The sequence below is a fragment of the Pongo abelii genome, chromosome 12 (assembly GCF_028885655.2).
Source record: "Pongo abelii isolate AG06213 chromosome 12, NHGRI_mPonAbe1-v2.0_pri, whole genome shotgun sequence".
In the NCBI taxonomy this organism is placed as follows: Eukaryota; Metazoa; Chordata; class Mammalia; order Primates; family Hominidae; genus Pongo; species Pongo abelii.
In genome coordinates this window covers 28,455,468-28,469,176 of record NC_071997.2, presented here as the reverse complement: position 1 = coordinate 28,469,176, position 13,709 = coordinate 28,455,468, and the positions used below count along the sequence as shown (strand labels likewise).

Here is a 13,709-nt window from a genome sequence, read left to right as displayed (position 1 = left end):
GCCCCAAGCTTGTGATCATTACCATTTGTGGATAGAAACATAGCAGAGGGTTTTTCAATAAAAGTTATACCCCTAAACAAATAACCTTGCTGCAAAAGAAACTTCGTGCTTCTGCTCAGAGACAGGTGTCTTGCTAAAATTACTTCTCTGTTTTCTGTTCCTTCACAGTGGAGATGCCATTGCCTTTGAAAAATCTACTAATTATAACAGCATTATCCAACAAGAAGCAACAGTGAGTGTTAATCAAATAGATTTACTATAATAGACCCAGATCTAGCAATACCAGTGATTGCTTAATTCAATCCAGCTGTTTTTCTGTGTGTAATGTTCTTACTCTAGGTAGCTCCTAACCATTCACCCATCTGGCCATAAATGTTCAGTGCCCACCACTTTCCACATGCTGTGCCAAGACAGACATAGTCTCTGTCCTTAAGGAACCTACTGTTTGGCTGCACATTCCCTGCTTAACTGTGTTTCTTCAGCTAAAATTAAAAAGGATATATAGGCTGTTGGCAATAAATGTGTCTGAAGTGTCTCCCTATTACAGTTACAGCTCTGAATTAGGACACCAGAACTATGAATAACTAATGTATGACATCATGAGTTGATTTTATTTTAGTGGGCCAAAACGATATGATAGTACTTGGATACTGTCTTAGTGCGAGCTGCAAATTACCATTGACAGGATGGCTTCAACAACAAACATTTATTTCTCACAGTTCCAGAGGCTGGAAGTCCCAGGTGCCAGCATCGCCAGGTTACGGGAGGGTCCTCTTTCAGGCTGCAGATGACTCCTCATTGTGTCTCACGTGGTGAAAAGAGAGGGAGCAAGCACTAATCTCATTCATGAGAGCTCCACTTTTGTGACCTAATTACCTCCCAGAGGCCCCACCTCCAAATACTGTAATGTTGGGATTAGAGGTTTTTTGTTGTTGTTGTTGTTGTTGTTGTTTTGAGATGGAATCTCGTTCTGTTGCCCAGGCTGGTTCAAGCGATTCTCCTGCCTCAGCCTCCCAAGTAGTTGGGATTACAGGCGCCCGCAACCACGCTGGCTAATTTTCTTATTTTTCGTTGAGACAGGGTTTCACTAAGCTGGCCAGGCTGGTCTCAAACTCCTGACCCCAAGCGATCTGCCCCCCTCGGCCTCCCAAAATGCTGGGATTACAGGAGTGAGCCACCACGCTCAGCCAGGATTAGGGTTTTAACATATTACCTGGTGGGGGGCGGTGGGGATACCAACATTCTGACAATAACAGATACTGTCTTGTTGACAAGTGTCATTGAACAGATAACCATTTATAAACATGTTTAGTGACCAGCCCTCTTCAGGGCTGAATGGGTTGTGAAAGAAAAGCTAAAACCAAACAAAGTCCCTCTACTTAAGTAGGACACAGTTTTGTAGTTGGGAAGCTAAGATAGATGTGGAACAATGGGTACCAGGTCGAGTGGGCAGTGCAGGCCATGGGTGGTTTGGGAACTCCAAATTGGGGGTGGAGGAGAGGGGCTATGGGAGGCAAGAGTGATTAGAGAGGGCTGCACTCAAGAGTGCGGTTCCTACTGTTGTGACAAATTAGCACAAAGTCAGTGACTTAAAACAACACAAATTTGTTGTCATACAGCCCTGGAAGTCATAATTTCAACACCATTCTTACCAGACTAATATCAACGTGTTGGCAGAGCTGTGTTCCTTCTGGACATTCTAGGGAAGAATCCATTCCTTCCCTTTTCCAGCTTCTAGAGGTCACTCCCATTCCTTGGCTCATGGCCTGCGCCCCATCTTCAAAGCCAGCAAAGACAGGCCAGACCCTTCTCATGCTGCAGTCTGTCTGGCTCCCTGCAGCTGGGAAAGGTGGCCCTTTCTAAAGCACCTTTGTGATGACATGAGGCCACTTGGATAAGGCAGGAAACCCTCCCATCTCAAGGTCCTTAACCTTAATCACATCTGCAAGGTCCCTTTGCCATGCAAGGGAACATATTCATAGGTTCCAGGGATTAGGATGTGGACATTTTTGGGGTGGAGGGGCCTGATTCTGCCTGTCATATTATCCTTGAGCTAGTCCTGAAGGGGGTCACTGGCTCCTCACTTAGGAGGGTGTTCATTTTGAGGGTGTAGCCTGCATTGGAGCTGGGAGGTGATGACAAACGTGTGTGGAAGCCAGCGTGCATATGCTGGGGAGCAGCGCACTGGGCGAGGTGGGTGGAGAGGACCAGAGGGCACAGAGCTTGTCAATGCTAGGCAGAGAACTTGGATTTGACCCAGGAGACCATGGGGCACCATTGAGGCATCTTCAGAAGGGGAGTAACAGGATACATTTGCTTTGGGGGGTGATAATTCTGGGAACAGTGTCTTCAAGGATGCAGGAAGAAGCAAAGGCATTCAGGAGAATTGATGGGGTAATCCAGGGGAGGCAGATGGTGCCTGATGGAGCAGGTGATGGTGGGAAGGTGTCACACATCAGACTCCCAGGGGCTGACACCTAGTGCACGCTCACTAAAGAATGAGTAGATGAATGGTAGCATGTAACTCCAATGACATTTCTTGGGTCTATTGAAAATCTCAAACTGCATTTAATATACCTAAAGAATCCACGTAGAATTTCTCATTTTTTTCTTTGTCATTTTTTAGATATAGCTTTTGTTTATACATATTTGTCATTATGCAGTATTTATTTATTTATTTTATTTTTTAGAGACGAGGTCTTGCTCTTTTGCCCAGGCTGGAGAGCAGTGGCATGATCACAGCTCACTGGAGCCTCCAACTTCTGGGCTCAAGGCATCCTCTCACCTCAGCCTCCTGAGTAGCTAGGACTCCAGGCGTATGTCACCATGCCCAGACATGTTTTTTTTTTTTGTTTTTTTTTTTTAAATTTTTTGTAGAGACAGGCTCTTACTATGTTGCCCATATTGGTCATGAACTCCTGGCCTGAGGCAATCCTCCTGCCTCAGCCTCCAAAAGTTCTGGGATTACAAGCATGAGCCACCACACTCAACACAGTTATTGTTTAAAAGTTGGTGGATTTTTAAAGACTGATATATAATAGATGTATATATTTTCTGGATACACGTGATATTTTGATACATTTCTATACTGTGTAAAGATCAAATCAGTATAATTGGGATACTTATTGCCTTAAACAGGTATCTTTTCTTTATCTGGAGGCAGCCAAATGATTCTCATCTGGGTATTTGAAAATATCAAATAGATTTTTGTGAACAATAGTCACTCTACTAGATTGATCAAAGCCTAGGTCTCATTTCTTCTGACTGTCTGTTTGTACCCATTGATCAACTTCTCTCCATCCCCTTCTTTGCTTTGCCGAATTATTGTTTATGCACTGGAATTCCTCAGCATGCTTCCTGAATGCCTTCTGCTGTAGAGAATCTCCTGCAGGGATCCACACTTTAGTGGTCTGTACTCTACTTTTACTTTAGATTTCTGGTTGTTTATGTTGTAAAGGAAATATTTCAATTTATGATTTTAAAAATATTGTTTGTGAAAGAACAATTCTTTTCACAGTTTTTAATGAAAGGATTATGCCTATAAGTAATGTCTATGGAGGAAGAGACCTCAGGGAATTGACTTCAGGAAATCATGAATTTGCTCTTCATTATGTTGTGTAATAAAACACTTTTACATTTTCCTTGTAATTGTTTATTGAATATCTTAACAGTACATTGTCAGATGTTTTCTTCTGAACAGGTGAAACTGTGTTGTATATGCCATGGTGAAATGTAGAGATTTCTGTAGCATTCAACAAAGAACTGTCGGCCTAAAGCTGCAGTTCTCAGCATGGGCATGCAGAAGGCTCAGTAGGGAAGCTGGTTACACATCTAGAGTTCTTGTCTCATCAGATTCACTAGAGGCCTAGGAACATGGATCTCAAGGGCCCCAAGGGATTCTGATGTGTTTGAGAATGCTGCTTTGGGAATACCAGCAGTAACACCCAGAGAACATTGACATAACCAGGGTGTGAGTGCTCTGGAAAATATGGATGCAGTTGGGGTCTTGCATTATGAGAGGTTAGCCCAGAGTTAAAATTGAGGATTCCTCAGTTCTCTAACAGAACGCCTATGATCAGGCCAATGAGCTTCATGGAATAGCTCCATCCTTCAGTATGATCAACTTGAGCATCATCCATACCCACATACAAGAAAACCCATCTTCTTTTTTTTTTTCTGTTTCAAATTATTATTTATTTAATTATACTTTAAGTTATAGGGTACATGTGCACAACGTGCAGGTTTGTTACACAGGTATACATGTGCCATGTTGGTTTGCTGCACCCATCAACTCGTCATTTACATTAGGTATTTCTCCTAATGCTATCCCTTCCCCAGGCCCCAACCCCTGACAGGCCCCAGTGTGTGATGTTTCCCACCCTGTGTCCAAGCATTCTCATTGTTCAATTCCCACCTATGAGTGAGAACATGCAGTGTTTGGTTTTCTGTCCTTGTGATAGTTTCCTCAGAATGATGGTTTCCAGCTTCATCCATGTCACTACAAAGGACGTTAACTCATCCTTTTTATGGCTGCATAGTATTCCATGGTGTATATGTGCCACATTTTCTTTATCCAGTCTATCACTGATGGACATTTATGTTGGTTCCAAGTCTTTGCTATTGTGAATAGTGCCGCAATAAACATACGTGTGCATGTGTCTTTATGGCAGCATGATTTATAATCCTTTGGGTATATACCCAGTAATGGGATCACTGGGTCAAATGGTATTTCTGGTTCTAGATCCTTGAGGCGGCACCACACTCTCTTTCACAATGGTTGAACTAGTTTATAGTCCACCAACAGTGTAAAAGCATTCCTATTTCTCCACATCCTCTCCAGCACCTGTTGTTTCCTGACTTTTTAATGATCACCATTCTAACTGGTGTGAGATGGTATCTCATTGTGGTTTTGATTTGCATTTCTCTGATGACCAGTGATGATGAGCATTTTTTCATGTGTCTGTTGGCTGCATAAATGTCAAGAAGACCCATCTTCTGATGACTCCGAATAAAGCCAATATTCTAAAGTGTGGTGTGAATGAGGCTTAGACAGCACCCAATAGAGAGACTCCTTTGAGCTGTCCCCTCTGTGTTCCTGCTTTATGTATTTATTTAGACATCTATACCCCTACATCATTCCAACAGTATTAATGGGGGAAGTTTTAACATGGCATCTTCATAATATTGTGTGCATAGTATGCATTTTCTCCAGGGAGAGGGTCAGTTGCTTTCATCAGATTCTTAAAGAGGTTCAGAATCACAACAGAGTTATGAAGTACAGACTTTAGGGCACTGAGAGGACAGTTAAGCATGCTCTCTAAACTTCCGTGATCCTCAGTGCAGTACTGGTTGACACTGGGGCATCGGAGAGGAGGAAAACACAGTGGTGCCTGTTTTGAGTGTGTGCAGCACTGTGTGGGATGGTGGCTGAGCTCACTCCTCCTGTAAAGGGTGGGCACAGGTGGTTAGAGAAGCTGCCATGCCCTCACATGTCTTATAGACAGGAACCTACCAAAACCCACAGAAGCAATTCTATAAGTGAGTAGCTTAGTGAGGCTTAGGGTGCGTAAGGACTGGGCAGGCTAAGGATGGAATGCTGACCTTGGAACTATAGGGTCAGAGAGCGGGTCATGAGGTTTGAGAGAATGAAAAGTCACAGTCTGGCGTAGCAGGGTTGGCCGCTCAATTTTCAACTTGGAGGAATTCTTTCATCCTACTTTATTGTAAGTGAAATTATTTAAAAGCAGTCTATGACAACGCTGAAGAAATCATTTCAAATAAAATTGATACCCTTTATTCAGACCAGGAGGAGCCCTCATGCCTCCCCATGCCCAGAGGGGACAGCAGCATGAGTGACACAGGGAGGCAGGGAGGAATGTTGCACTTGCTTTCCGCCATGCCACCTTTCTTCCTCCTTCCCATCCTGTAATTGGTTCTTTTTTTTCTTTTTTTTTTTTGAGATGGAGTTTTGCTCTTTCTCGCCCAGCCTAGAGTGCAGTGGTGTAATCTTGGCTCACTGCAACCTCCATTTCCTGGGCTCAAGCAATTCATCCACTTCAGCCTCCCGAATAGCTGGGATTACAAGTGTCCGCCACCACACCCAGCTAATTTTTGTATTTTTAGTAGAGACGGGGTTTCACCATGTTGGCTAGGCTGGTCTTGAACTACTGACTTCAAGTGATCCACTCACCTCAGCCTCCCAAAGTGCTGGGATTATAGGCATGAGCCACCACGCCTGGGCCTGTAATTGGCTCTTCTAAAGGAAAGTCCATGCTCCTCATTTTCCTTGTTTGCAATGGCCCTGAGATTTCTCATACAATGAACCATTGTTATGATATAGGCAGGATGACCCAAACAAGGTATGATTTCATTTCAAGGAGGATCAATTACATGGACAAGGGTTGTAGAAGTGTATTGTGATATTAAATAATTCATAGATAATAGTCTTATTGTACATTGCTATAGAGGATTTGTAAATGGATGATCCCAAGAGAGATACATTTGGTAATACATTAAATCCTATCCCTTCCCTGATGTCCATCGTTCATAGAATTATAGACAAAAACTAGCAGCATTTGGAGTAAAATATGAGAGGAAAGTTGCTGGAATCAGTAATGTGTGCAGAGGTGTGGCTAAAAGGTTATACACAATACTAACTTAGAGTAGCGTGATCATAAGATGATTTGTATGCCAAAAAAGTATTGTATTTTAAGACATAATCCATTGCACAAATGATTTTTAGTGTGAAGATCATTCACCAATGAAGACAGACCCAGTTGGATCCCCTTTGTCTGAATTCGGGAGATGTCCATTTTTGGAGCAAGAACTGGCAAAGAAATACTCCTGTAATATGGTAGGTTTACACTCATGGGGAGATTAGCCTTTCAGGCTGTGTGATGCTTAGGGCAGTAAATAGCTTCCTTTTGTGCTTGTGGTCATGGCTGTGTCACATGGAATAATGTTTGCCTTTGCCAGACCCATGAGGACCAGCAGCCTTAGCAGCCTTCCCTGGTTTGATGGTGCTCAGGAAGTTCAGGGTTCCTTATCACATCCTATGGCAAGGCTCCTGCTGGGACTGCCTCTTCCCCAAGACAAACAAAGGAACAGATATATGGATTTTCTAGAAATTAGGGCTGGGGATTATGGAGGGGAAAATTGAAGTTTAGAAAAAAAGGTGTCAAAGTTTGGTGGCCTTTGTAGTAGTAGAATAAATCTGCAAATATGAGTTATGACATTGAAATTAAAGCTACATGGACTATCAGCCTATAAGGTCTGCATTAGTTTATAGAAACAAACAAACAAAATGCTGTGGCCCAAGTGAAGGGCCCAGCTATTGTCATTTGAGAATTGCAACAAGACCAGCCTCTGAGAGCTTCAGAAAAGTCTGTGAAGATCAGTTCATTTTTGAAAAGGCCCACAAGCTGAAATAATTTTCCATATTCTTCCTAGATGGCCTTCCTTGCTGACGAATACTGCAACTTTTGTCGAGACATTTTACGAAATGTGAGGAACCAAGAACTTGAGAGGGTAGGGTTTTATCTATAAAATACAAGCATTTATGACTCCTTATTAATCATTTTTATTTGATGAGACTCCATCAACCGATGTCCAGTGGTAACCCACTGCACTGAAGTGCTTACAAGCTATGTGCCTATCTTGTAGTCATTGAGTTCTGGAAGGTGAGATTGATTTTCAGTGTAATCAGTTGGAAATTCTCCAAGGTGCTAATACAGATAACCTTAGGCTCTAAATACAAATTCAGCTATTTTTTAGATCCTAATTCTGCTCATTTTGAATAAAGTATTGGTAATAAAATTCACCCTGGAATTTTCAGTGGTGCCGAAGAGCCATTTTATTGATATGCCCTAACTGAAGATGGAGCAGGACTTCACAGCTGAGTGATCTGGCATGGGTATTGTCACGATTGGATTTAATCCTAGAATTGGCTGTGGAAAACATGAATAAATCTTTCAGCTATTCTGAGTTTCATCTTCTGCAGTGTGAGATGAAAATCCAAGGAAACAAGTGCACATTCAAATGAGAATTTTTTCCTGATGCTTCAGTATATTCTAAGCACTTCAACTTTGGGTGATAACGTTCATTCAGCACGAGCGCATTTACTACCTACTTGGTGTAAAGCATTGTAGTGAGGGAGAGACCAAGATGTCTTCAGGATGGCCCCTGTCCTGTTGATGCAATGTTACAAATACCCATCCACACTGGATATCTGACATATTCCTTTCCTTCTTCACTTACTCATCAAATACGTATTTAATTCCTACCCTGTGACCGACACTGTTACCAGGACTAGGAAAGTATTCTCCATAAGGCTTGAGAAGTTAGTATTTGGTAATGAAAGGAGCAATATTATCCAATAAATATGATGCAATGTGGAAAGTTCTAGAATAGCTGCATGATTAGACTATTCTGGGTGCCCAGAGAAGGGTAACAGAGAAGGCCAGGGAGTGCTTCCAAAGCAGGCCACGTTGCTGCTGACTCTAGTAGGAAAGGCAGAGGTGCAATAGACAGAAAATGGGGTAGGAGAGGGATTCCAGGTAGAACCCATGGTGCAGGTAAAGGCAGCATGATGTTCACGGGCATGATGTGACAAAAAGGTCACTATGACTATATTTTATTATTTCTTTTTTTCTTTTCTTTTTTCTTTCTTTCTTTTTTTTTTTTTTTTTTTTTTTGAGACGTAGTCTTGCTCTGTCACCCAGGCTGGAGTTCAGTGGTGCGATCTCGGCTCACTGAACCTCCACCTCCTGAGTTCAAGCAATTCTCCTGCCTCAGCCTCCCGAGTAGCTGGGACCACAGGCGCCCACCACTATGCCCGGCTAATTTTTTGTATTTTTAGTAGAGACGGGGTTTTTACCATGCTGGCCAGGCTGGTCTCAAACCCCTGACCTCAGGTGATCTGCCCACCTCAGCCTCCCAAAGTGCTGGGATTACAGCTGTGAGCCACCGTGCCCAGCCTAGATTTTATTATTTCTAAAGAAGAGAAGCCAGAGGGGAGGTGGGAAAGTAGGCTGATGCTAGAAGGGGCCTCGGATGCCCCAGGAAGAACTCTTGACTTGTTGAGAAGACAGTGGGGGAGCAGTGACAATAGGGCTTGGCCGTCGTGGAACAGAGAGGCAGCGAGGAGGTTTTGTCACAGTTGAGGTGAGAAGCAACAAGGGTCGGTTCTGGGGCAGTGACAGTGATATCACAGATTAAACAGGGGCAGGTTAGAGAAATATTTCAGAGGCAATCGCAACAGGGTTTGGTGACTTGGACACGGGTGGTGAGGGGTGGGCAGAGACAAGTCTGTGGTAGTGGCTCCACCCAGACCCCCCTTCCCCAAAGCTCCTTGCTCCAAGGTTCCCAGCCTGAGAGAAAAGGGATTGCTACACCCTGTGTTGTATTTTTCAGAGTGTCTTTGGAGAAGTCCTCTCTAGAATTAATGCCTTGATAACAGGATTTTAAATCAGTGCCTGTGGCCATGTAATTCAGGAGTTGACCCTAACTTCCATGACAACCGATGCATGGGGCCAGCACCTTGTCTGGCATCACTGGCAGGTCCTAGCACCAGGACCAAGGGAGACACGATAAGGTTGTGATGCCTCACAGTGTCTGAGCCTGTGGAAATCCCAAACAGGCAAGAGTCTTTACTGGCGGCGAAGCAGATCGGTCACGTGGTTCAAGAATGGAAACTGATAAGTCAACATGGGAAAAAACAGAAAAGAGGAGCCGCCACGAAGTAGTCCACATAGGCTTTAGAGAAGGCTCCTGTGTAGAACCACACCAGTCTCCTTTTCCTTCCACAGTCGTTAGGCGACTTCTAACTTGATGGCAAGGAAGGGGTCTCTTAGATTAAGTACTATCACACCTTTCTCTGAGCTGAAAAATGATTGAGGCAGTCAGTCAGTCAGTCAGCCAATGAACATTTATTCTCTCTGGGCTGTGCCCTGTGGCCCAGTCCTCATCCTAGTATAATCAACTGGAGCCTCCTTGTGGTCAGAAAGAGCTTCCCTTCTAGAAACTGCCTCAAAAAAATATTAATAATGTTCTACATTATCCCATCCAACTGGCAGGTGCTCTCAGATGGGTTGTTGGAAAGAATTCTATCAAAATACAGCTTGGAAAAGCTGAGAGGCAAAGCTTTACACGCACTGGAACAAAATTCATCCCATTGTCATCTGGGGCTAAGGAAGTATCTGTGGCAGGGGGTTAGCCTTGGGAGGTGGAAAACGAGTTTTGGCGATATGCTGTTACTTACCCCAGGTGGAGGACTTGCTTACTTCCTTCTGGAAGTCTCTGCAGCAAGACACAATCATGCTGATGTCATTGCCTGATGTGTGCCAGCTCTTTAAATGCTACGATGTCCAGCTGTACAAGGTAGGAGGATGCGTGAGTCTCTAGAGTATATCCTTTGCAGAAATTGGCAGCAAATGCTGGGTTTGGACCCACAGCTCCACCTCTCTGCAGTCTCCATGGTCCTCTGAGGAGTGAATAGTGGGGTGTATGGACCAGGAGCCATCTGATCTCTGCCTAACACTCAGTTTCCCTTTGTGAATTACCTCATGGACACCAAAAGCCAAAGCACATAGTAACCTCTGGTTCCATATCAGTGAAGTCCGAATTGAGTCGAAGTTCTTTCTCTGGGAATTTCTGTAAAAGAAGACATTCTAAAATGAATAATTGGAATTGTAATATGCTTAACTGCCAGGGCTTTTGTTTTGTTTTGCTTTGCTTTGCTTTGCTTTGCTTTGCTTTGCTTTGGTTGAAGCGCTATCTCTGAAGTGATTGTATTTGGAGGGTTGTATTTGGAGGGTCAGGTTTACATCTTCTCTGGGTTAAAAAGATGTTCTCCTTCAGCGAGTCACAAGCCTAACCTTTTATTTTATTATTTATAAGGAAACCATCTAGTACTTCCAAGTTTTTAACACAAAGTTTGAAAACTAGAAGCTGGGTTCAGCCCTTAAATACATTTGGATTGACCCACCTAGTATTGGCCAGCATTGTGTGATTTTTTAAAAAAATATTTGAATCAGTTATCAATCTTCTAAAAATATTTGAGGCCAGGAGCGATGGCTCATGCCTGTAATCCCAGCACTTTGGGAGGCTGAGGCGGGTGGATCACGAGGTCAGGAGTTCGAGGCCAGCCTGGCCAAGATGGTGAAACCCCATCTCTACTAAAATTACAAAAAAATTAACCAGGTGTGGTGGCATGCACCTGTAATCCCAGCTACTCGGGAGGCTGAGGTAGGGGAATCGCTTGAACCCGGGAGGCGGAGGTTGCAGTGAGCCAAGATCATGCCACTGCACTCCAGCCTGGGTGACAGAACAAGACTCCGTCTCAAATAAATAAATAAAAATATTGGAAAAAAATTCCAACTGTGGCTGCACCAGCCTAACATCCTGCATGGGAAGCAGTGGCCAGGCTACATGGTGCTGCCCCCTCAACCTGGGTGGGGACCCGCTCTCAGACTTCTTGAGACCCTCCCTGTCCCTGTGGCATGTGTGAGCTTCAGTCACACCTGCACCATCAGCAGAATCATAGTGTCTTGATACTTTTGTTGTAGGGAATTGAGGATGTTCTCCTTCATGACTTCTTGGAAGATGTTTCTATTCAGTACCTGAAATCTGTGCGGTTATTTAGTAAGAAATTTAAGCTGTGGCTTCTTAGTGCTTTGGAAGGTGTCCTGGCCCTCTTGCAGATCTCCAAACTCAAAGGTAGGTTTCAATGACAAAAATAAATTCTGGGCTGGTGCAGTGGCTCATGCCTGTAATCCCAGCACTTCGGAAGGCTAAGGCAAGAGGATCGCTTGAGCCCAGGAGTTTGAGACCAGCCTGGGCAACATAGTGAGATCCTGTCGCTACAAAAAAGTTTTAAAAATTAGCTGAGTGTGGTGGCACACACCTGTGGACCTAGCTACTCAGAAGGCTGAGGAGGGAGGATCACTTGAGCCCAGGAGGTCAAGGCTACAGTGAGCCATGATCATGTCACTGCACTCCAGCCTGGGTGATGGAGCAAGACCCTGTTTTTAAAGTAAAGAAATACATAAATAAATAAATTCTGTAAGTGTAGATGAAGCACCTGACTTTCACCCTGGGTGGTAGCTTTCAGCGGCTGCCGCATGCACTCAGCTACAGTCCGGAAGGCCCAGCCTGCTCAGGGTTTCTGGCTTTTAGTGCTGGTGATGGATTTTTGTGCTGATCCAGCCACACCCTTTTAAGCTATTTCTCTTTGGAATAATAACATGGACTTTTGGCAGGTCAAGGTGTTCTAGGTGTGGATATTCACCAGGGCATTCTCACACCTGAATTGCACCATCTCTCTGCTGAGTTTCTAGAATGCTTTCCCCTTCTGTCTGGCTGCCAGGCTGCAGTCCCACCAGGCTATTTATCTGTTCAAGGCCTGCAGTGGTTTCCGAGCGTGAGATTGAACTGCTCTGTCAGCTGGTCCAGTTCCCTATAAATCTGTCCTCTTTGTGTCCCTGAATCTCCATGTTCCTTCAAAGGCCAGCCCGCACCTGCCATGCCCTGTCAGATCATCCTGGAAATACCCATTTTCTCCCTCTTGCCTTTGTGCAGTTTTGCTATCATTGCCTGCAGCTCTCAAACTCCCTATGGGGTCCCACCCTTCTTGCCAGCTCAGGGCCATTTTGTCACCAAGCAGGCACCAGTTATTGCCTCACATTTCTGTAAGTCTTGCTTCCTTTGCAATTATTTCCTAGGTAGTGCAGATAGGGGACTTCTCAAAGTGCCTACAGCATAGGACCATGTCTAATCGCCACTCCCCATGACCCCTTCCCCCAGCTGTGTTCACTACTAATGCTGGGTGCCCTGATCCAGTTTGTCCCACTTGGAAATTTTAGGGATGTTGCAGAAGGTGAGACTGGGACTTGCTACAAAGGGGGTCCAAGGAGTGGGGAGCAGAGCCTCGCTCCAGTTTTCCTGTGCTCCTTTAACATCTGCCCGAATTCAAGCCTCTGTCTCTTCACTCTGTAGGCTACTTCAGCAGTTTCCTAGTTGGTCATCCTGCTTCCACCCCCCCTTCCCAGCCACACTCCCCTCCACCCCCAGTGATCATTCTAAAACAGCAATTAATCAATTACCAACCTTCCCAGGCCCCCACTGCCCAGATGGCCCACTCTCCTCCACTGCTCTGCAGTCATTCACAGTTTGGCCTCTGGCCCCTTCACAGTTTGGCCTCTGGCCCCATCCCTGTCTCCATCTCCCAAGGGACTCCCATGACCCAACAGTGCTCTTCAGCAACACTAGACAGGCTGTCCCCAGAAAAGGCCCTTATTCCTGCCATTTTCTCTGCTTGGACTGCCTTCTGCCCCATTACTCCTGGCTAACTCCTACCTACGCATCAAAGCCCAGATGAAATGTCACCTTCTCAGTGAAGCTTTCCTCAATACCTTCTTCCAGACAGCCTCCCTTTCTTCCTTGTGCTCTCACATCACATAGGAGCACTTAGCCTGCTTTTGGGATGTGTTTGCATATCTGGTGACCCACCCTCTGGAGCATGAGCCCTTTGTAGGGAAGGGCTGTCCTCTTCCGTCCATCAGCTCAGCAGCCTTCCAGCAAATAGTTATTGAGCAAACACTGCACGAGTGTTCTCCCAAATATTTGTCAAATGAATGAATGCATTCAAGAAGAGAACACCTGTTTCTATGTGTTCCCTTTTCATCCTTTCCTTTCCTTTGATTATTTTCCAA

At 44.6% G+C, this 13,709-nt stretch overlaps 1 protein-coding gene across 16 annotated transcripts in view; it reads left to right on the top strand.

Annotated features, from left to right (window-relative positions):
* Nucleotides 1-13,709, top strand: part of LOC100437960 (DNA-binding protein RFX8) — a 103,071-nt gene that overhangs the window by 71,449 nt on the left and 17,913 nt on the right. For 13 of the 16 annotated variants that reach the window (XM_054547287.1, XM_054547286.1, XM_054547299.2 and 10 more), the window contains 5 exons: nucleotides 169-232; nucleotides 6,743-6,853; nucleotides 7,450-7,527; nucleotides 10,264-10,377; nucleotides 11,565-11,715. In XM_054547287.1, coding sequence (XP_054403262.1) covers nucleotides 169-232; nucleotides 6,743-6,853; nucleotides 7,450-7,527; nucleotides 10,264-10,377; nucleotides 11,565-11,715 — 518 coding nt within the window. Of the gene's footprint in view, nucleotides 1-168; nucleotides 233-6,742; nucleotides 6,854-7,449; nucleotides 7,528-10,263; nucleotides 10,378-11,564; nucleotides 11,716-13,709 lie in introns of those variants that run through there. The other 3 variants (XM_054547301.2, XM_054547300.2, XM_054547302.1) reach the window with 2 other exon arrangements.